This window comes from Hemiscyllium ocellatum, chromosome 47 (genome assembly GCF_020745735.1).
Source record: "Hemiscyllium ocellatum isolate sHemOce1 chromosome 47, sHemOce1.pat.X.cur, whole genome shotgun sequence".
Classification (NCBI taxonomy): Eukaryota; Metazoa; Chordata; class Chondrichthyes; order Orectolobiformes; family Hemiscylliidae; genus Hemiscyllium; species Hemiscyllium ocellatum.
The window spans coordinates 8852010-8876178 of record NC_083447.1 but is presented as its reverse complement, the minus strand read 5'-3'; the positions used below and the strand labels follow the sequence as shown (position 1 = coordinate 8876178).

At 49.8% G+C, this 24169-nt stretch overlaps 1 protein-coding gene across 5 annotated transcripts in view; it reads right to left on the bottom strand.

Moving 5' to 3' along the window:
- Positions 1-20195: 20195 nt before the first annotated feature.
- The window catches only part of LOC132836677 (F-box only protein 46-like), a 46480-nt gene continuing 42506 nt past the window's right edge, over positions 20196-24169 (bottom strand). For all 5 annotated transcript variants that reach the window (XM_060856069.1, XM_060856068.1, XM_060856071.1 and 2 more), the window contains one exon: positions 20196-22524. In XM_060856069.1, coding sequence (XP_060712052.1) covers positions 20473-22443 — 1971 coding nt within the window. In that variant the 5' untranslated portion in view covers positions 22444-22524 and the 3' untranslated portion in view covers positions 20196-20472. The remainder of the gene's footprint in view (positions 22525-24169) is intronic.

Genomic DNA, 24169 nt, shown 5'->3' with positions numbered 1-24169 from the left:
GAGTGCCGAACCAGAGGACACAGCTTAAAAATACGGGGTAGACCATTTAGGACAGAGATGAGGAGAAACTTCTTCACCCAGAGAGTGGTGGCTGTGTGGAATGCTCTGCCCCAGAGGGCAGTGGAGGCCCAGTCTCTGGATTCATTTAAGAAAGAGTTGGATAGAGCTCTCAAGGATTATGGAATCAAGGGTTATGGAGATAAGGCAGGAACAGGATACTGATTAAGGATGATCAGCCATGATCATATTGAATGGTGGTGCAGGCTCGAAGGGCAGAATGGCCTACTCCTGCACCTATTGTCTATTGTCTAAACCCTTCCTATTCATATACTCATCCAAATGCCTCTTAAATGTTGCAATTGTACCAGCCTCCACCACATCCTCTGGCAGCTCATTCCATACACGTACCACCCTCTGAGTGAAAAAGTTGCCTCTTAGGTCTCTTTTATATCCTTCCCCTCTCACTCTAAACCTATGCCCTCTAGTTCTGGACTCCCCGACCCCAGGGAAAAGACTTTGTCTATTTATCCTATCAATGCCCTCATAATTTTGTCAACCTCTATAAGATCACCCCTCAGCCTCCGACGTTCCAGGGAAAAAAGCCTTAGCCTGTTCAGCCTCTCCCTGTAGCTCAAACCCTCCAACCCTGGCAACATCCTTGTAAATCTTTTCTGAACCCTTTCAAGTTTCAGATAGACCAGATCTCGGAAGGTTTTAGTGTCTGGTGCTTCTGGGAAAGTTAAGCCCCTTATAACTGAAAACGCCGCAGGTCCACACACAGTCAGAAAGATTACTCATCGCTTTTCATATGCCCCAATGTCATTTAGATTAGATTAGATTACTTACAGTGTGGAAACAGGCCCTTTGGCCCAACAAGTCCACACCGACCCGCCGAAGCGCAACCCACCCGTACCCTTACATTTATCCCTTACCTAACACTATGGGCAATTTAGCATGGCCAATTCACCTGACCCGCACATATTTGTGATTGTGGGAGGAAACCGGAGCACCCGGAGGAAACCCACGCAGACACGGGGAGAACGTGCAAACTCCACACAGTCAGTCGCCTGAGTCGGGAATTGAACCCGGGTCTCAGGCGCTGTGAGGCAGCAGTGCTAACCACTGTGCCACCGTGCTGCCCACAGAAAACATTTAGTAATCTTTCCACATACTGGACCCAGTCCTCAACAGCAGGATCAAATGAGGCAAGCTTCCCAAATAAGGGTAGGATGTCAGGAATGCTTATCCTCAACTCTAAGATGTCTTTTGTGAGTGAATGTTCTTTAGCAACGTCCTGTTTTCAGCCACTGTCACTGAAATAATTGCAGGGGGGCCAGTATACCGTCACCAAGTCACCCTTTATTTATCTGTGCACTGTAGACTAGCTCAGACTCAGTCACCTGAACTGAGGAGATACTGAATCTCCTGTTTATCTCTGTCAGCCAGGGCTCCCTGATTGACCCTGGTTAACAACCCCAGTCAGGATCTCATGGTCATGCGATCTACCTGGTTCCAAACACTGAAGTAGGGGGAATCCAAAACTAGAGGGCATAGTGAGAGGGGAAAGATTTAAAAGGGACCCGAGGGACAACTTTTTCACGCAAAGGGTGGTGCGTGTGTGGAATGAGCTGCCAGAGGAGGCTGGTACAATTACAGCATTTAAAAGGCATCTGGATGGGTGTACTCATATAAATGATTTGGATATGAGCATAAGAGGTTAGTAAGTTTGCAGATGACACCAAAATTGGAGGTGTAGTGGACAGCGAAGAAGGTTACCTCAGATTACAACGGGATCTTGATCAGATGGGCCAAGGGGCTGAGAAGTGGCAGGTGGAGTTTAATTCAAATAAATGTGAGGTGCTGTATTTTGGGAAAGAAAATCTTAGCAGGACTTATACACTTAATGGTCAGGTCCTAGGGCGTGTTGCTGAACAAAGAGACCTTGGAGTGCAGGTTCATAGCTCCTTGAAAGTGGAGTTGCAGGTAAATAGGATAGTGAAGAAGGCGTTTGGTTTCTTTTATTGGTCAGCGTATTGAGTACTGGAGTTGGGAGGTCATGTTGCGGCTGTACAGGACATTGGTTAGGCCACTGTTGGAATATTCTGGTCTCCTACCTATTGGAAAGATGTTATGAAAGGGTTCAGAAAAGATTTACAAGGATGTTGCCAGGGTTGGAGGGTTTGAGCTATAGGGAGAGGCTGAATGGGGCTGTTTTCCCTGGAGCGTTGGAGACTGAGGGGTGACCTTATAGAAGTTTATAAAATCATGAGGGGCATGGATAGGATAAATAGACAAAGTCTTTTCCCTGGGTTGGAATAGTGTGTGCAATTCTGGTCTCTCTCTGCTATAGGAAGGATGTTGTGAAACTTGAGAGGGGTTCAGGAAGGGTGAAGGACTACCAAAGGGGCCTGTTGACCAGGAAGCAATTCCAAGAATTTGCAAGACCCACCCAGTGCCATTTGCCTTACAGACAAAAGTAGAGGCGGAAATCCGGGGGGGGGGGGGCCGGGGTGGTGAGCAGAGAGCGAAGGGATCATTAAACCAGTGCAGACGATGGAACAGGCAGCACCAGTCATATTGATTGTGAAGCCTAATGGTTTAGACAGTACATTTGGATCGGCTTGGGCTTGGAGAGCCGAAAGGCCTGTTCCTGGGCTGTAAATTTTCTCTGTTCTTTGTTCAGTTCACCTTTGTGGGGATTTTAAACAAATGGTAAATGGTTTCTTGTAGCTGAACAAATATCCAATCCCTCTCTTGTATGGAAAGTTGGTGTGTGGGGTGTTATGGATCAGGCCAGACACCCTCAAAACATTTCAAGAAAATAAGCCCAGACCAACTTTGCTTGTCGTTTTGAGCAGATGTCAGGTGGGTATTTCAGGAGAGATGCAACTGGTCAAACCACTCAGTTTTAAACAAAACAGATTTTATTTACAAGATTACCAATTGAAACACAAACAAAAGAGAACAGAATACAGATTAACTTAACCTATCCGAAAACCCAACACATCATCCAAGTTTAATGATGCTGTTCCAAATTCCTGCAACAATCCCCATAAACACCTCTAGGCACAAAGGGTTAAGTCAAAGGTCTTATAGGAGAGATGTCAGAGAGAGAAGGTAGCATGGACCACCCTCTTCCATGTCGCTATTTCTTTGGGTCAGCAGCCTCAAACCTGCCTGACTGCTTTCAGTGAACAGGTAGACTGCTAAAACCCAAACCAAACCAGAGAAAAACCGAGCTGGGAGAACTGGCCACTCCCCTTTCATTGTACAAGTGTTTTTTTTTTAACTTGAAAGTCTGTTGCCTGGGACACTATCTGTTAGCTATAATCAGATTTGCCCTAAAACCCTTCAAACCCAGACTTTTTGGATCCTGAACTTTTACGATCCCTCTGAAAACAAACCAAGGACAACATAAACTAGTTAAAGGAGCAGCATCATCACAGGGGGGTTTCCTTTGTGAAGCTGGACATGAGCCACGCCTACCTGCAATCGTGACTGGATGAGGAGTCCCAGATGTTCCTTATAATTAATACCCATAAGGGTTTATATCAATACACAAGACTGACTGGCCATTGGGGTATCATCAGCCTGAAGCCTTTTCCAGTGGAGCATGGATAACATTTTACCAGGGCTACCCCATTTATCTGGTTGGCGTACCTATAACAGGGAAGGAGAAAGTGAGGACTGCAGCTGCTGGAGATCAGAGTCGAGAGTGTGGTGCTGGAAAAGCACAGCAGGTCAGGCAGCATCCCAGAAGCAGGAGAATCGACGTTTCCGCCCTTCATCAGGAATGAGCATCCCTTATTCCTGATGAAAGGCTCATGCCCAAAACGTCCTGCTCCTCGGATGCTGCCTGACCTGCTGTGCTTTTCCAGCACCACTCTCTCGACAATAACAAGTCAGACCAAGAAAGAACACTCGGAGAACGTTTTGCTTAAACATTTCTCCCAGGCGAGAGTACGCCTCAGAAGGGAAAAATACATTTTCCGGGCTCCCCCGGTGACCTACTCGGGGTACAGAGCCGACAACGAGTTACACCCCATTGGAAGAGGAAGTGAGGGTGATCGAAGGAGTCTCAGCTCCCATGTCTGTACCGGAGCCGAGGTCTGTCCTTGGATTGGTGAATTATTACGGAAAATTCTGGCCCCTACCTTGGCACCCTCACGCCTGCTGTTGAGAAAGGGTCAGCCTTGGTAATGGTCGTGTTGCCAAGCAGCAACCATTAGGGAAGTGAAAAAGTAGCTATTGTCATCGAAAGATGTTGGCCCAGTCCAGTCAGAAATCAGAGGTGGTGCTGATGGGTGATGCCCACCCCACCCCGTACAGTATCGGGGTAGTGTTGCCTCACCACTGGCCCATCACAGAGGATCGCCCAATAGCAAATGCCGCCTGGACTTTGGCTGATACTGAAGGCAAGTATGCCCAGATAGAGAAGGAAGGTTTGGTGGCCATCTTTGGTGTGAGGAAGTTCCACCAGTAACTTTACAGACGGGAATTTGTCACAGTAACAGATCACAAACCTCTGCCAAGGCTACTGAAGGAGACAAGGTTGTCCATAGCTTCCAGCAGAATGCAGCGTTGAGCCCTTATTCTCAGCAAGTACAAATTAGAACACCTTCCGGGAAGTGAAGACGTGTGGTGCTGGAAAAGCACAGCAGGTCAGGCAGCAGGGGAGTTGACGTTTCGAGCATTACCCCTTCATCAGAAATGATGAAGAGCTCATGCTCTTCCTGATGAAGAGCCTATCCTCGAAACGTCGATTCTCCTGCTTCCTGGATGCTGCCTGACCTGCTGTGCTTTTCCAGCCCCATAGTCTTTGACTGTGATATAGAACATAGAACATTACAGCGCAGTACAGGCCCTTCGGCCCTCGATGTTGCGCCGCCCTGTCATACTAATCTGAAGCCCATCCCACCTACACTATTCCATGTACGTCCATATGCCTGTCCAATGACGACTTAAATGCACTTAAACTTGGCGAATCTACTACTGTTGCAGGCAAAGCATTCCATACCCTCTTGATCTCCAGCATCTGCAGTGCTCACTTTCTCCACAGTCCAGGAAGCCACGTGGCTAACGCAGATGCCTTGAGCCACCTCCCACTGGCAGATACATCACCGGTGGTACCTCCCCTTGGAAGAGTCTGTTCCTTCCTGGACACACTTCCGGTCATCGCTGACCATATCTGACTGTGGACACAATAAGGCCCCGTCCTGGTGTAACAGCTGGTGGTAATGGGGGGAAAACAGAAGGGCCATCGCACCCAGGACTGAAAGGTTTCTGGACCAGCGAGACCAGAATCACCGCAGAGGACGCCATATTACTGTGTGGGATGCCAGAGCGATTGTCCCCAGCAAAGGTCTCCTGGGTCCTACAATCCAAACCTCTGCAGGATGGACCTGACCCCGTTAAAGTAAACGGGAAAGCTGCCATAGTTTTACCAGACCACAGAGAGATACGACTGGTGGGTGTTTAACCTGAGAGTCCCCACATAAGGGGAGAGGTTGAGAAGGAGAATCCTCAGTCGGTGATGGGAATTGAACCCACGCTGTTGGCATCGCATACAAAGCTAACTAACTCCCCTACAGTGCTGTGGCAAGGCAGCTGTGTGTAAATGAGGGGGAACATTGGGCCCTGGATTCATATCTTTCAAAAAAAAATCACCCCCAACAGTTCAGCATTCCCTCAGTACTGCACTGGCAATCTTAGTCTGGAATATAAATCAGTTCTTGCCCACTACATTCAATCGTAATCAGTGGCCCAGCATTGTTTGAATGAATATTTATTTATTTCCAGGATGTGGTGTCTCTGGTTGTGTCCAACATTTATTGGCCCGTCCCTAATTACCCCTTGAGAAGGTGGGGTTGAGCGGCCTCCTTGAATCGCTGCAGTCCGTGTGCTGTGGGTTGACCCACAATGCCCTTGGGAAGGGAATTCCAGGATTCTGACCCAGGGACACTGAAGGAACGGCGGTATATTTCCAAGTCAGGATGGGGAGTGGAGGGGAACTTGCAGGGGGTGGTGTTCCCATGTATCTGCTAGATGGTAGTGGCCATGGGTTTGGAAGGTGCTGCCTGAGGATTAGATTAGATTACTTACAGTGTGGAAACAGGCCCTTCGGCCCAACAAATCCACACCGACCCGCCGAAGCGCACCCACACAGACCCATTCCCCTACATTTACCCCTTACCTAACACTCCGGGCAATTTAGCGTGGCCAATTCACCTGACCCGCACATCTTTGGACTGTGGAAGGAAACTGGAGCACCCGGAGGAAACCCACACAGACACGGGGAGAATGTGCAAACTCCACACAGTCAGTCACCTGAGGCGGGAATTGAACCCGGGTCTCTGGCGCTGTGAGGCAGCAGTGCTAACCACTGTGCCATGGTGCTGTCCACGGTGCCAGGATCTTCAGTGAGTTGCTGTAGTGCGAGTTGTGGATGGTACACTCTGCTGCTCCTGAGCGTCGGGGGGTGGAGGGAGGGGATGCTTGGGGATGTGGTGCCAATCAAGCAGGGGGCTGCTTCGTCATTAATGTGTCAGTGAATCCCGTCGGTGTGTGCTCCTGCTCAGACAAAATTGTACGTTGGCCCAAGGATCCTGAACCTCCCTCAGGAGCCCATGGTCCACACCTGAGTCGCTCCCCACCTCGAACACGATGAGTGTGTCTTTTTGCTTCACAAAGGGGTGGTTGCTGTATAGCTTGCTGCTGTACACCGTCCCACCTTGACTCTTACATCCGCCACCCAGACCCTGGCACATTATTTCCCACCGAGCAGTCCCCAGTGGAGGGCTCTCTATGCCTCAGCCCTCCCTCTTTCCCTCAGGGACTTGGAGTAGTTGTTCTGTATAACCGCAGATTGCCATGGTTCATCGAAGCCCAGTCCAATGGTTCTGTGGAGTCCATGGACCGTGGAGTCATCCAGCACGGGAACAGACCCTTCAGTCCAACTCATCCATGCTGACCAGATATCTCAACCCAATCTAGTCCCATTTGCCAGCACTTGGCCCATATCCCTCCAAGGAGAAAGTGAGGTCTGCTGATGCTGGAGATCAGAGCTGAAAATGAAAATACACATTTTCAGCCCTTATCCCTCCAAACCCTTCCTGTTCATATACCCATCCAGATGCCTTTTAAATGTTGCAATTGTACCAGCCTCCACCACTTCCTCTGGCAGCTCATTCCAAACATGTACCACTCTCTGTGTGAAAAAGTTGTCTCTCAGGTCCCTTTTAAATCTTTGCCCTCTCACCTTAAATCTATGCCCTTGAGTTCTGGACTCCACCGCTCCAGGGAAAAGACCTTGTTTATTGACCCTATCCATGCCCCTCATGGTTTTATAAACCTCTATAAGGTCACCTCTCAGTCTTTGACGCTCCAGGGAAAACAGCCCCAGCCTCTCCCTGTAGCTCAAATCCTCTAACCCTAGCAACATCGTTTTCTGAACCTTTTCAAGTTTCCTTCCTACAGCAGGGAGACCAGGGTTGCATGGCATATTCCAAAAGTGGCCTAACCAACGTCCTGCATGGCTGCAACATGACCTCCCGACCCTTTATCAGTTGTGGGTGATTGCGTTCCTTTTTTAGTTATTCGCCAAAACTTTGGTTGTGTTTTTGGTTGCACTTCAGCCCCTTGCTCCTGATCTTTGCACACGCGGTGTGGAGGGGTGTGGGCAGATATGGGGACCTTCCTTGTGAGTCTACAAGGGCAGTGGGTTGTGGAGGGGGTAATCTCTGCTGATGATCTGCCCCCTTCCTGGTTACATTCGTGCCAAGATGTCCTTGAAGAGGGAGCATGCAGTGTGCATCCATGCTCTCAATGTTTTTATAGAGAGAGGTGAGCACTGTCTTATTTCACGCTCCAACTCCTGTTGAATTGAAACCCTTCCCCCTCTCCCTCACAGAATTAGAACCCCTACAGTGTGGAAACAGCCCCATCAAGTCCACACCGACCCTCTGAAGAGGAGCAGCCCACCCAGATCCATAATCTACATTTACCCCTGACTTAATAACCTGCACTATGGGCAATTTCCCCATGGCTAATCCACCCTGACCTGCACATCTTTAGATTGTGGGGGGGGGGGGGGACCCAGAGGAAACCCTCACAGACACGGGGAGAACGTACAAACTCCACACAGACAGTTGACTGAGGCTGGAATCGAACCAGGACCCTGGCGCCGTGAGGCAGCAGTGCTAACCACTGAGACACCTTGGTTCACATTTTATAGCCCGTATTGACCTAAATTTCCCAGCATGTAAATGCCTAGTTGGTGATTATAGGGCATAGAATCATACAGCCAGGAAACTGGCCTTTCATTTCAACTCAACCATGCCAACCAAGTTTCCCAAATTAATCTCGTCCCATTTGCCTGCATTTGGCCCATATCCCTCTAAACCCTTCCGATTCATCTATCTGTCCAAATGTCTCCAATATGTTGTAACCTGTAGTTGCATCTACCACTTCCTCTGGCAGTTCAAACCATCCCGTGTGGAAAAAATTGCCCCTCAGGTCTCTTTTAAATCTTCATCCCACCGCCTTCAAATTATGCCCTCCAGTTTTGAATTCCCCTACCCTAGAGAAAAGACCTTATCTAAAACCCCTCATGATTTTATTAACCTCCCTAAATTATGGGTGGTGGTTAATAATTTAAAAACCAAAAGCAAAGAAGTTACAGTGACTTGGAGGGGGTAAGTCGTTCAATTTTGTGTGGCAACACTTCCAGATATGTTAAAAAGCAAGTTCTCACTGGGGAATTTTGGAGTGTAATAGGAGTGTCCCTACCTCTGGATCCGAAGACCTGGATTCAAGTCCCCCCTGCCCCAGAGAGAGTGTGAAAACATCTCTGATCAGGCTGATTAGGAATTATCTACAAGTTTTCGGTTGCTGGATGTGAGGTCAGTTTATAGGGGAACCCAGAGTGGACATTAGGACCTGTGGGTGCTTAAAGAAAGGCAGGGTAAACATAGGGAACAGACAAGAGATGGTTCCCTTATTGTCAAAGTGGGAGAGAGTTAGTTCTTTCATGTAGAAGAGTCACGATACAGTAATTATAGCATTTATAATGAGGGAGACATTTGAAACCGGTAACCTTTACACTAGACAACCTTCCAAGGCTAAACAGATCAAAGGGAATGGGGGAGAAAGTGGGAACAGGGGACTGTGTTGGATGATCAGCCATGATCCTATTGAATGGTGGATCAGGCTTGAAGGGCTGAATGGCCTACAGCTGCTCCCATTTTCTATGTTTGGGTCGGGAGAACCGAATATTGCAAGTTCAGAGGCAGAGAGGTCAAAGAAATCTTTTCAATCAAGCTGTTCAAGTTAAATTATGACACCTCTGGACCATGGTGGGGGGATGTGGGACTTAAATTCAGGACTTTCTCAACTTGAGGCGATGGCCAGTGGTATTATCGCTTGGACTGTTAATCCAGAAACTCAGGTCATGTTCTGGGGACCTGGGTGCAAATCCCACCTCGGCAGACAATGGAATTTCAATTTTTAAAAAAATCTGGAATTAAGCATTAATTGTCGATTGTTGGAAAAACCCATCTTGCTCATCAATGTCCTTTAGGGAAGGAAACTGCCATCCTTACCTGGTCTGGCCTACACATGACTCCAGACCCACAGTGAAGGGGTTGACTCTTAACTGCCCCCAGGTCAATTAAGGATGGACACCCTCAGCCCGGAAATGAATAAAAATACTTCATCCCGCCCTGGAGAAGGGTTACACCTGAAACACTGACTACTCCAACTCCCGATGCTGCCTGGCTTGCTATGTCCTTCCAGCCTCCTTGTCTCTAACCATGTATAGGTAATGATGAGCCACCATCTTGAACCACTGCTATCCATCTGATGGAGGCATACATAGTGATGTTCCAGGATTTTGACTCCAGGAACAGGCAATATATTTCCAAGTCAGATTGGATGCCATTGTATATTCAGCACTGTTAAAAATGTGACCCTAGTCTTCAAATCCCCAACTCTAAGGAAAAAGACATCTGTTATTCACTGTATCTATACCCCTTGTGATTTTATAAACCTCTAAAGGTTACTCCTCAACCTCCTATGCTCCAGTGAAAAGTGTCCCGGCCTATTCAGCCTCTCCTTATACCCTCCATTCCCAGCAACATCCTGGGACATCTCTTCTGAACCCTCTCCAGCTTAATAACATCCCTCCTATAACAGGGTGACCAGAATTGGATGCAGTACTCCAGAAGAGGCCTTACCAATGTCCCATAAGACAGAGGGGCAGAAATTAGGCCATTTGGCCCATCGAGTCTGGCTGATAGGTTTTTCAACTCCATTCACCCGCTTTCTCCCCGTAACCTTTGATTGTGAGAAGAACTTATCTATCTCCGGATGCTCCGGTTTCTTTCCCACAATCCAAAGATGTGCAGGTTAGGGTGGATTGGCCGTGCTAAATTGCCCCATAGTGCCCAGGGATGTGCAGGTTAGGGTGGATTGGCCATGCTAAATTGTCCCATAATGTCCAGGGATGTGCAGCTTAGGGTGGATTGGCCATGCTAAATTGTCCCATAATGTTCAGGGATGTGTAGGTTAGGGTGGATTGGCCATGCTAAATTGCCCCATAGTGTTCAGGGATGTGCAGTTTAGGTGAATTGGCCATGCTAAATTGCCCCATAGTGTTCAGGTATGTGTAGGTTAGGGTGGATTGGCCGTGCTAAATTGCCCCATAGTGTTCAGGGATGTGCAGGTTAGGGTGGATTGGCCATGCTAAATTGCCCCATAGTGTTCAGGTATGTGTAGGTTAGGTGAATTGGCCATGCTAAATTGTCCCATAGTGTTCACGGATGTACAGGTTAGGGTGGATTGGCCGTGCTAAATTGCCCCATAGTGTCCATGGATGTGCAGTTTAGGTGAATTACCAGAGGAAATGTTGAGTAATAGGGTAGGGGAATGGGTCTGGGTGGGTTACTCTTCGGAGGATCGGTGTGGATTTGTTGAGACGAAGGATTTGTTTCCACATTGGAGGGATTCTCTGATTAAATGCACTGAATGACCTGGCTTCTACAGCCCTCTGTGGCAATGAATTACACAGATTTCCCACTCTCTGGCGAAAGAAGTTTCTCTTTATCTCCGTTCTAAAGGGTCTTCCCTTGACTTGATGGTTGTGTCGTTGGGCCTGAGCCTCTTCAGTATAACCTCAGCATGACGTCACAACTCAAAGGTCTGAGCAATGAACACCTCTGGGACACCCGCACCAACCAACCCAACCACCCCGTGGCTCAACACTTTAACTCCCCCTCCCACTCCACCAAGGACATGCAGGTCCTTGGACTCCTCCATCGCCAGACCATAACAACACGACGGTTGGAAGAAGAGCGCCTCATCTTCCGCCTGGGAACCCTCCAACCACAAGGGATGAACTCAGATTTCTCCAGTTTCCTCATTTCCCCTCCCCCCACCTTGTCTCAGTCGATTCCCTCCAACTCAGCACCGCCCTCCTAACCTGCAATCTTCTTCCTGACCTCTCCGCCCCCATCCCACTCCGGCCTATCACCCTCACCTTGACCTCTTTCCACCTATCCCACCTCCATCGCCCCTCCCCCAAGTCCCTCCTCCCTACCTTTTATCTTAGCCTGCTGGACACACTTCCCTCATTCCTGATGAAGGGCTTATGCCCAAAACGTCGAATTTCCTGTTCCTTGGATGCTGCCTGACCTGCTGCGCTTTTCCAGCAACACATTTTCAGACACTGAGTGCGCCCAGGAAACCGTGTCGATATCAAGGCTGTTGGTCTGAGCCACCGGTTGAATCCAGACTCATTCAAAGGAACATACAAGTCAGGACTGGCAAGTCGGCCATTTGGCCCCTCGATCCTGCTATGCTATTCAATAAGATCACGCCTGATCTGTGTGTCTCGCATTTCACGATGCCAGCTCACCTCCGATACCCTTAGCCCAACAAGAGTCTATCTTCATAAAAATCGGAAGAATTGTGAATCAGAAATAAAAACTGAAGTTGCTGGAAAAGCTCAGCAGGTCTGGCAGCACCTACGGAGAGAAATCAGAGTTAACGTATCAGTCAAGTGACCCTCCCTCAGAACTGCCAGACCTGCTGTGATTTTCCAGCAATATTTGTTCTGGTTTCTGAAAAATCTCTTTCTCTGCCTGATACGTATTCAATTATCTACGGAGACAGAAAGTTTCCAAAGTCTCACCTTCCTCAAAGAAATACATTCTCATTTCCATCTTAAAAAAGCAACATTTGTTTTTAAGACACTGGGCTAACCCACAGGAAGACATTCCTTCCACATCCACCTGAAGTCTGGGTGTGAACCTAGGAGGTATGGCTAGTAAGTTTGCAGATAACACCAAATTTGGAGGTGTAGTGGACAGTGAAGGAGGTTACCTCAGAGTATTAAAGGACCGTGATAGGCGGATGGAGTTCGATCTAGATGAATGTAAGGTGCTGCATTTTGGAAAGGCAAATCAGGGCAGGACATATACACTTAATGGGAAAGTTCTGGGGAGTGTTGCTGAACAAAGAGACCTTGGAGTGCACGTTCGTAGCTCCTTGAAAGCAGAGTTGAAGGTAGATAGGATAGTGAAGAAGATGTTTGGTATGCTTGGCTTTATTGGACACAGCATTGAGTATAGGAGTCATGTGGCTGTACAGGACATTGATTAGACCACTTTTGGAATACTGTATTTAATTCTGGTCTCTCTGCTTTAGAAAAGATGTTGTGAAACTTGAAAGGGTTCAGAAAAGATTCACAAGGATATTGCCAGGGTTGGTGGGTTTGAGCTATAGGAGAGGCTGAATAGGCTGGGTTCTTTTTCACTGGAGTGTCAGAGGCTGAGGGGTGAACTTATAGAAATTTATAAAATCATGACAGGCATGGATAGGGTAAACAGACAAGGTCTTTTCCCCAGGATAGGGGAGTCCAAAACTAGACAGCATAGGTTTAAGATGAGAGGGGAAAGATTTAAAAGGGACCTAAGAAGCAACTTTTTCACAGAGAGGGTGATACGTGTGTGGAATGGGCTGCCAGAGGAAGTGGTGGAGGCTGGTACAATTGCAACATTTAAAAGGCATCTGGAAGGGTGTATGAATAGGAAAAGTTTAGAGGGATATGGGCCAAATGCTGGCAAATGGGACTAGATTAATTTAGGTTATGACTCTATATCTGGTCGGCATGGGCGAGTTGGACCGAAGGGTCTGTTTCTGCACTGGATGACTCTATGTGGTCTCACCAACACCCAGTATAACTGAAACAGAACAGCTTCAACAATGATATTCAATTCCTCTTGTTAAATAAGATAACATTCCATTAACTGTAACTACTTGTTGTTCCTGCGTACCAGCATTTTGTAACTACTGCACGAGAACAGCTAGATGCTTCAGAACTCTGCAATCAGTTTTATTTGAGTTAAAACTTTTAAAAAATTCTTCCAGTTAAAGTGAACTTCACATTTCACTCCATTTGCTAGATTTCTGCCCACTCAGTCTGTCTACCCACCTGTAACATTCCATCTTTACATCACTTCCTACCTTTCTGAAATGTTTGTAAAGAATATTTGTGTGTCGCACACTGTGCAACATGGAATTATGTTATCTTAAATATTACCTTGAAAAGATAATCTTCCAGAATTGAAAGCCCTAATAAAACTTTTCTTATCAGTAACAATTACTTGATGAGTATTTGATTTGGATTGAGAGACTGATTATTAATCCATTTGAAAAGGGTCCTGTAACAACTGAAACAGGGTCTGAAACACTGTGTAAAAAGATTTGCCCCTTATGTCTTTTTATGTCATAGTAGCTAAATTCCCTGACTGAACTAGGTTAACAATCCCAATCAGGGAGCCCTGGCTGACAGATATAAACAGGAGTTAGGCGTTAGTGTGGGAATAAAAACCAATAAACAGGAGTGTCAGACATCCTGTCACTCTGAGAGCTGCCTCTAAGAGTGTGTAAAGGACTCTCCATTTTATGTTAAGGAGGGGGACTGACCTCTGATTAAAAAATAATAAACAGGAGTGTCAGGGGTTCTGTTCGCCTCTGTGGCTAGGTCAGCATTTATTGCCCATCCCTAATTGCCCCAGAGGGCAGTTAAGTATCAATCACATTGCTGTGGGTCTGGAGTCACGTGTAGGCCAGACTAGGCAAGGATGGCAGTTTCTTTCCCTAAATGATATGGGGGAACCAGATGGGTTTACCTTGGGCACAGTCTTAATTCCAGATTCTTTTAAAAATTGAATTCAATTTTTTTTCCATCTGCTGTTGCAGGATCCAAACTTGTAACATTTCCTGGGGTCTCTGGATTCATTGTATAACAATAATACCACAAGGCCATTGCCTCCCGGGTGCAGACTGACGTGAGAGAGAGCCTGTTCCCACTCATGATAATTTTGAGAGAGACCATAGATTGAAAGTAATTTATAACACAGAATCCCTACAGTGTGGGGGCAGGCTATTTGGCCCATCCAGTCACACTGACCCTCTGAAGAGCATCCAACCCAGCCCCAGCCCCCAGCCCACTCCCTGGAACCCTACATTCCCCACTGCTAACCCACCCAGCATGCACATCCCTGGACACTGTGGGCAATTTAGCATGGTCAGTCCACCATAACCTGCACATCTTCAGACTGTGGGAGGAAACCGGAGCACACAGAGGAAACCCACACAGACACATTAGGTGCATTAATCCCAGGGAAATGGGTGTGGGTGGGTTACTGTTCGGAGGGTCAGTGTGGACGGGTTAGGCCAAAGGGCCTGTTTCCACACTGTAGGAAATCGAATGTTTGCTCTTTTCAGGCGATCACTCTTAACATCCGCCATGTGGGTGGTGAATCCCTGTGACTGCTCGGTGCACAGCAAGATCCCATAAACAACGATGGGTTAAATGGGCAGTCCCGTTGTTTTATCTTTTCTTTTGGCTAGTCAAGCGAGGAATTGTACCCGGCACACCCCTTGCTCACTCACCCACCAACGTCAAGTATTTTCTCTCCTCCTCTCTGATCCACATCCCAGAAGAGAGCAGATGAGATCCTTGCTTAAGCGCCTCAGGACAGAAAGATGAAGTGGTAGAGATGGGTACAATTACAACATTTAAATGGTTGGGCTAATGGATGAAAATGGAATACTGTCAGATAGATGGGCTTCAGATTGGTTACACAAGTTGGCACAACATTGAGGGCTGAAGGGCCTGTACTGCGCTATAATACTCTAGATACACAGATGACCTTGTGACTCTACAGCACCTCCAACAGGGTAGCATATCCTTCGATTATACTGGTGGGGGTTCAGAAGAGATTTACCAGGATGTTTAGATTAGATTAGATTCCCTACAGAGTGGAAACAGGCCCTTCAGCTCAACAACTCCACAATGACTCTCCGAAGAGGAACGCATTTCCCTCTGACTGATGCACCTAACACTACGGGCAATTTAGCACAGCCAATTCTCATGACCTGCATGCAGGGGAAACCTGACAGTTGCCCAAGGCTGGAATCTAACCTGGGACGCTGTGCTAACCACTGAGTCACCGTGCCGCCCCGTGTTTGAAGGTATGGAAGGCTTGTAAAGGCTGGGACTTTATTCACAGGAAGTTTGATTAGATTCCCTACAGTATGGAAACAGGCCATTTGGCCCAACAAGTCCACACTGACCCCCGTAAGTTTATAAAATGATGGGGGTCAAAGATAGAGTTAAATGGAGGTGCGTTTTCCCTAGGATAGGGGAATTCAAGACCAGGGGACACATTTTCGAGGCGAGAGTGGAATGAACTTCCCAAGGAAGTGGTGGATGTGGGGACAGTTACATCATTTAAAAGACATTTACAGAAGTACTTGAACAGGAAAGGTTTGAAGGGATATGGGGCAGCAGGTGGGGGTTGAGAGGTGACCTAATGGAGATTTGTAAAGCCATGAGGAGCATGGTGGTTGTCTTTTCCCTAGGATGGGAGATTTCAAGCCTAAGGGTCATACTTTTAAGGGTAGCACGGTGGCTCAGTATTACCTCACAGCACTAGGGACCCAGGTTCGAATCCCACCTTGGGTGACTATCTGTGTGGTGTTTGCACATTCTCCCTGTGTCTGTGTGAGCTCCTCCAGGTGCTCTGGTTTCCTCCCACAGTCCAAAGATGTGCAGGTTAAGGTGAATTGGCCATGCTATATGTCCCATAGGTGCATCAGTTAGGGGTAAATATAGGGTAGGGGAATAGGTCTGGGTGGGTTACTCTTTGGAGGGTCGGTATGGGCCATATGACCTGTTTCCAAACTGTAGGGAATCTAATCTGATTTTAAAAAAGACATGAGGGGCAATTTTTCTTTTTTACACAGACAGTGGCTTGCATGTGGAATGAACTTCCTAAGGAAGTGGTGGATGTGGGGACAGTTACAATATTTAAAAGACATTTGGATGGATACATGAATAGGAAAGGTTTGAAGGGATATGGAGCAGGCAGGTGGGACTAGTTCAGTTTGGGATTATGGTCAGCATGGACTGGTTGGACCGAAGGATCCGTATCCGTGCTGGTACGGGAATGTTAGACTGGATTTTGTGTCGGAGTTCCGAAGTGGGTGGTCAAGCCCAACACTTTAGACTGGGGAGGCAAGAGAGCCTCAGAGATTACCAGCTCGGCTGCATTTCAGCACTGCATCACTTTCCCTGCTAAATGCACTGGAGTGTGGGCCTGGCTAACACACTTCAATACCTCAAATAACATCACTGCGGAAAAAAAGAACAAGTTTATTACCAGACATATTGCAATAAAAAAAACAAAATATCGGGGACTTTTTAAACTTCCGAGTCACAGGACACGGACTCAAGCCTGTTCTGATCTTGAACCAAACGAGAGCTGTGCAAAATGTCCTGGGGATATAAGTCACCTGTTGAGATGTGGTTTGGTGAGGTGTCTCTCCTTACTCTGTCATCTAACCTCTCCCCACCTTGGGCTGTAAGTGGGACTCAGAAGTGGGGGTGTACATTAATTACTATCAGTTGACAGAGCAGTATTGCTCGAGATCAGGTACAAAGGGTTTAGATTGAGGATTAAGGATAGATTGCTGGTAGGAGCAAGGGTGAGGTTTAAAAGTTTGGTTCGTCAACTTCTCACGGTCATACCTTCAGCTGTCACAACCCCCTCCCCAACTCCCTTCAAGAATCTCCGTAGAAACCCACCTCTTGGGACTTGCTTCTGGTCCCTTGATCTAACCAGTGATCGGGTGTCAGGCTTTACTGTGTGGTGCAAAGCAAATGTAGATGTTGTTGTTGTTATGTGACATGTGCTGCGATGCCCTTTACCGGCGATGGATGCGGTTCAGTTACAAATTGGATGGTTACGACGTTGCCGCTCTCCCTAGGATCGCCGACCTTTGAACCGCCATGTCAGGACAGTTGTGGAGGCTGGTATCATGCCCAACATTCACAAGATACTGGGGCATAACTTGGCCATTCGGCCCACGCTCTGCTATTCCATTGTGGTCTGGTAAGCTTCTCAACCCGGTTCTCCTGCCTTCGCCCCGTGACCCTTGACCTCCTTACTCAGCAAGAGGACACTCCGTGACATGGTCTCCACGGTCCTCTGTGGCAACGAGTCGCCACCCTCTGGCTGAAGAAATTCCACCTCATCTCAGGCCTCAGCCAGGACAAAGTCAGCCCAGGAAATGACGAGGCTAGTCCTGTGCAGGGCTTCCCAAAATTGGCGTGGGGTTGTAACTGCTGTTAGAAGGTTGAAAAGGTTGGAGCTCCGAGGTAGCAATTGCAAACCCCTAGTTCTGAGACCCCTCCCCCTCCCCTCCTCAATCTCGGAGATCTCCCGTATCCTCCTGCGAGTCCCATGGCCTTTTTCCCACCAAAGAGGATGTTCAGGCCTCGAGTTGGAGATCACGGTGGGAACAAGCTCAGAAAGCACTCATCTACTCTGTTGATGTCTTCCTGCATCAGACCGGCCATTGGGGCTGGCATTGCAAAAGATAGCCCCAGCCACACCCTTGCCCCTTCCTCCCTTCGCTTCCAGTTGACCTTCTAAGGGACTGACCCCCTCTTGACAGTTTCTTGCGGACAACCTTGACCTTAATTTCCCAGGTGTCACTGGGCGAGATCAGGATTTGTGGCATCTCTCCTCGCCCTGGAACTGAGCAGTTTGCTTGGGCCATGTCAGAGGGCAGTTAGGAGTTAACCCCATCGCTGTGGGTCTGGAGTCACATGTACGTAAGAAATAGAAACCGAGGTAGGCCCCAAAGCCTGCTCCGCCATCAATAAGATCACGGCTGATATTTATTGCGGACTCAACTCTGCTCACCATAACTCTTAATTCCTTTACCGTTCTAAAATCTCATTGCCTTAGGCCAGACCACGTAAGATTTCTATTCTCGAACGACGTTAGTGAACCAGATAGGCAGTGTTTTACAACAATTAATTGTAGTTTCACAATCCTCATTACTAACAGCTTTCAATTCCAGTTTTTTTTTAAAAAATATAAAAATATTTTAATTGAATTTAAATTTCAGCAGCAGCTATGACTGGATTGGAACCCAGGTTGGACAAAATCGCCACTACACCGACCCATCCCGAAAATGGGAAGGGCTGACAAATTCAATTAGTGTTTGTAACCAGTGTTTGGTGTTGTATCACATCGATTCGCGAAACTAATATTCCAGTGGTGACCCCCTCACCCGCAGGTGCCTCCTCGACCCGTCATCTGGTTGCGAAGGGACCGATTTTAGTGTCAGGTTTCCCTGCAGGGTATCCGCTAACCAGTGATAATCAGTGATACAGAACAGCTAGTGAACCCGCCTGGGACTCCTTGTTGATTGATTCCCACCTCTTCCCACTTCCCTCAACTCACTCTCCTGTCTCTCTCAAACTGATGTGATATCAGGCGTGACTTGTTTTGGATCTTTGTGGACACTTTCCACTTTGGAGGAAGGTGTGTTGGAAGGGAGTGCTGGCGGGGGCAAAGAGAGAGAGAGAGAGATAAAGAGAGAGAGAGAAAGGAAGAGAGAAAGAAAGGGAAAGAGAAAGAGAAAGAGAGAGAAAGGGAGAGAGAGAAAAAGAGAGAGAGAAAGAGAGCGTGAGAAAGAGAGAGAGAGAGAAAGAGAGCGAGAGAAAGAGAGCGAGAGAAAAAGAGAGAGAGAGAGAGAGAGAGAAAGGGAGAGAGAAAGAGAAAGAGAGAGAGAAAGGGAGAGAGAGAAAAAGAGAGAGAGAGAAAGAAAGAGAGAGAAAGAAAGAGAGAGAGAGAGAAAAAGAGAGAGAGAGAGGAAGAGAGAGAGAGAGAAAAAGAAAGAGAGAGAATAAGAGAGAAAGAGAATGAGAGAGAGAGAAAGAAAGGGAGAGAGAGAGAGAGGAAGAGAGAAAAAAAAACTTCGGAGCAGACGCGAGAGTACCAAATTTCAAACAATCTCCCAAGGAATAAGTTATTCTGTCCATGTGAAATTTGGCATTCAGGTATTTGTCCAGATGTATCACAGATTGAGATGCGGTATCCCTCTCTCTCCCTCTCTTCTCAAACACCTGCTGAGCTCTATTGGAAATGGGCCTGACGGGTGGCAACGTGGCTCAGTGGTTAGCACTGCTGCCTCACAACGCCAGCGACCTGGGTTCGATGTCACCTCTCAGGAGATTGTCTGGGTGGAGTGTGCACACTCTGTGTTCGTTACCTATCACAGTCCAAAGATGTGCAGGTTAGGGTGGACTGGCCATGCTAGACTGCCCCGTAGTCTACAGGGATATGCAGGCTAGGTGGATTAGCCGTAGGAAATGTAAGGTTTACAGAGATAGGGTGAGAGAACTGGTCATGGGTGGGATGCTCTTTGGAGGGGCAGTGTGGGCTTGATGGGCCGAATGGCCTGCTTCCATACTGTGGATTCTACGTTAGGATTGTTCCTTCTGTGGACAACTTGGAGATTCTGAAGTCCAGCCCAATACTGCCTCAAAACCTCCTCGGAATTAGGTAGGACTAGACTGAGGCCTGCTAAACCTTAAGAGTTAATAACCGCCAGGTCACACCAAGGGAGCCATGGGCGAGGTCACTGGAAGCTGCTAATTTTGCTCCTGAGCAGCTTATGACTGCTAACAATACTCTCCACTCAACAAGGAGAAATCAAGATGGCAGCTGAGAGAACGGCCAAGCGGTCGCTAAGGAAACAGCTCAGGAGAATTTGGATTTTTTGGAGGGGGAGGGTGAAGGGTGCGGATGAAAGAAGCTGCACTTGTGTTGATCTTAAATTATGTTTCGATATATTTGGATAACAAGGGGGAGGGGGTGGGGAAACCAAATAAAAAACTAGAGAGAGGGAAGAACACAATCTCGATCATGCTCTCGACAATTAATCTCATTCCATACGCACCCCGACAGCCCAAACGCCTTCAAACGGAACAGAAATTAAATAGCTCTAGCACACGAGAAGCCGGAATGTTCAGCCGGAGCGGGGAGGGGAGGGCCGAGAATTTTCCGGAAAACAAAAACGTTCCTTTCCTGTCCCACAGGGTTTGTTGTTTTACCTCCCCTCCTCCTTCTTGAGTGTGTCGCTGGGCTGCACCCAGTTGTTGTCATGGAGACCGACGCAGCATCCCGGGGTGTCCCGGTCTTTCCGTCGGCAGCACATCCAATAGGAGCGTCCGTAAGGCAAGTCGTGGTGATAAGGTTTCGGGTGCCAACGGCAGAGGGAGACGTCGCCCCGCTCGTATCGCTTCTTGCACTGCTTGCAGGGGTCGTCCCGGTACTGGGGGTCCCGGTTCCACCGCGAGTCCGTGGCCCGCACCCCGTAGGCCTCGATCACGGCCTTGAAGTGGTGGCAGACGCACTTCAGGGCCGCCAAGGCCCGGGTGGGGAGGTAGCTGAGGATCTTCACCGTCACGTGGTCGGGCAGGAGCAGGAGGTACTGCCGGGGCTCCAGGAGCCGCTGGATTTGGAAGCGGATCTCCAGGAAGTCGTGCGAGACGTGGCGGTACAGGCAGTAGAGCGGGGCGTCCGGGGGCTCGGACTCGGGGCTCAGGAGGACGGCGCTGTCCTTGGGGTCCGGTGACCCGCCGGTGGGAGCCGGCTCGGCCGAGGAGTCGGCGTCTGCCGGGGGGAGGGGCCTCAGGAAGAAGAGCTGGCCGGGCGGCGGAGAGGGGTCCTCGCAGGCCGGGCACTTGGCGTCCGGCGCGGGCCCACTCACCGTCACGCAGACCGTGTCCTCCTTGTCGCCGGGCGGGCCCTCCCGGCCGAAGAAGACCGAGTGGTCTACGCCTCCGGTGACCACCACCTCCACGTGGAAACCGTTCAGGCAGTCCCGGGGGGAGCCCTTCTCCAGGGGCGGGGGAGAGGCTGGGGTGGGGGAGGAGGCACCGCCCGCCCCCTCGGTGGGAAGGCCGCCTGCCCGTGGCTCCTCGGCTAGGCCGGCAGTCGCCATCTCCACGTCCGGGCGGGCGCGGGCCTGGCCGTCGCCGCGGTGACGGTGGTTGCCATTGGAGTTGAGGCCCCCGGGATTGGGGTCCGGCAAAGACGAGGAGGAGGTCGAGGAGGACGAGGAGGGGCTGACGATGTGGTAGAGGTCGCAGGTGATCTTCTCCACCGCGCCTCCACCACACACCGTGTGGTTGCAGCTCATGAAGATGCAGCCCGGGCCCGGGCCCGGGGCCTGGGAGTCTGCCGGCGAGCGGGGGTCACCGCTGGCCACCCGGAAGGCGATGCGGACCTCCCCGGGCGGGCACGGCGCCCGCTCCCCAACCCCAGCCGCTGGCACCCCCACCCCCTCCCCCTCCTGGCCTCCCCCCGCCCCCCGCTGGGCCGACTCGATCCGGGCGATGGCCTGGGCCACCCGGCGCGAGTCGGCGGCAGCGCCCAGCCCCCGGCTCTCGGTCTGCCCCGGGGGAGGGGAGGGCGCCGGTCCTCGCGCCGGGGGGGCGGCTGGAACCTCCTCGCCGGCGGCCGCCCTCCTCTCCACCCGCGCTACCATCTCGGCCACCGAGAAGGGCGGGTCAGTCTCCTGGGCGCAGGCCCCGCCGTCTGGCTGGGGCGGGCACAGCCTGTCGGAGAGCCCGGGCTGCTCCCTGGGTCTGACTGGACAGGGCCCCTCCTGGACCGGCTCCCGAGACTTGCGCCGCCTCTTGGGTTTGGTGCCGTCCGTGCTCCAGTTGCCCTTGACCTTGACGGCGTTGGTGGTCCGTCCGGTGCCAACCCCTCCGCTGCACTGGTGTGCCACAAAGAAGGCAATCTTCTCCTTGGTGTTGCCCGGTTTGATGACGTACCACGTGTCCAGGAGGACCCGGCCTTCCTCACCCTGCCCGTCCCCGGCATTGCCACCACCGCCCGGGCCACCCGGAGTCGGTGGGGGCACGTTCTCGGGGCACGAGGCCTCCCCCTCCTTGGGCCTGGCATCGCCCGCCATCTTCTTGACGCTGATGCAGCACGGCTTATTCCCGGAGTAGCCGCCCAACGGCCTTGGGCACCACAGCCGGATGCGGGAGAAGGTGTTGGGCTCCATTCTCGCACACCACCGGGCCCCGCCTCACGTCCTGCACCGCTCTCGCGCTCATTCACCTCGACGGAGATCCTCCCAGTCGCCCTGCCGTAATAGGGGTGGGGAGGAAGAGAGAGAGAGAGAGAGAGAAACGTCATCGACCATTACAGCGCAGTACAGGCCCTTCGGCCCTTGATGTTGCGCCGACCTGTGAAGCCCAAATAACCTGCACTATTCCATTATCAGACAGATATAAGCCATCGCCCACGACATCTACCTCACTCCCCTCTCTCTGGCAACCTCCCTCAAAGAGGGACAGTTCCCACACCCCTCTCCCCAGCCAGAAAGAAATACCTTTTTGGAATATTGTGTGCAATTCTGGTCTCCTTCCTATCGGAGGAATGTTGTGTAACTTGAAAGGGTTCAGAGAAAACTTACAAGGATGTTGCCTGGTTTCCGGGATATGAGCTACAGGAAGAGGCTGAATAAGCTGAGGCATTGGAGGCTGAGGGGTGACCTTATAGAGGTTTATAAAATCGTGAGGGGCATGTTTAGGGTAAATAGACAAAGTCTGTTCCCTGGGGTGGGGGTGTCCAGAACTAGAGGGTTTAGGGGAAAGATAATAAAAGGGTGAGAAGAGAAAGATATAAAAGGACCTAAGGGGCAACTTTTTCACGCAGAGGGTGGTACGTGTATGGAATGAGCTGCCAGAGGAAGTGGTGGAGGCTGGTACAATTACAGCACTTAAAAGGCATCTGGATGGGTATATGAATAGGAAGGGTTTGCAGGGATATAGGCCAAGTGCTGGCAAATGGGACTGGGTTAGGTTGGGATATCTGGTCAGCATGGACGAGTGGGACCAAAGGGTCTGTTTCCGTGCTGTACATCTCTATGACTCTATGTGGTGCTCGTCTTCGTGGTGGTGGTGGGTGGGTGGGCTGTGGGTGTTCTCGCTCAGAACTGATCTGAGAGGCCGGCCCGCGGTGGGCGGCACTCAGTCATTACCCACAATGCCCTGGGTCAAGCCCCCTGCTCCATCGGTTCAAGGAGTCCGAACTGACTGGCCATGCCCACATCCCGCCAAGGAATAGAAAGGTGGAGAAAAGACAACAACAGTTGGCGTTTGTTTAGCACTTTTGATACAGTAAACATCCCCCACCCCACCGCCCTCCACCAGCATTATGGTGGGTCTCAAAGTCTGCAGGTAAAAGCCCAGTAAGGACACAGGACCAGGAGGCACGCCTTAAATACAAGTGTAGGCTTAATGCGGGGAGACAGAAGCCAATAAGTGCACAGATAAATCCAACAAAACAGCGCTGTGATAAATGACCACAGAGGAAGCATACAGTTGCTTCAGAGGAAGGTGTTAGACATCTACGAGATGGGACTTGCAGCACAAAAGGGCCTGTCAGAGGGGGAGAGATCGAGTAGACTAGGCCGATATGCTCAGTGTTTAAAAGAATGAGAGACAATCCCCTTGGAAGGGTGATTTTCATAGTGTAGAATCCCTGCAGTGTGAAAGCAGGCCATTCAGTCCAGCGAGCCCACACTGAAACTCTGAAGAGCATCCTTCCCAGACCCACCTATTAGATTAGGTTACTTACAGTGTGGAAACAGGCCCAACAAGTCCACACCGACCCGCCGAAGCGCAACCCACCCATACCCCTATATTTACCCCTTTGCCTAACACTACGGGCAATTTAGCATGGCCAATTCACCTGACCCGCACATCTTTGGACTGTGGGAGGAA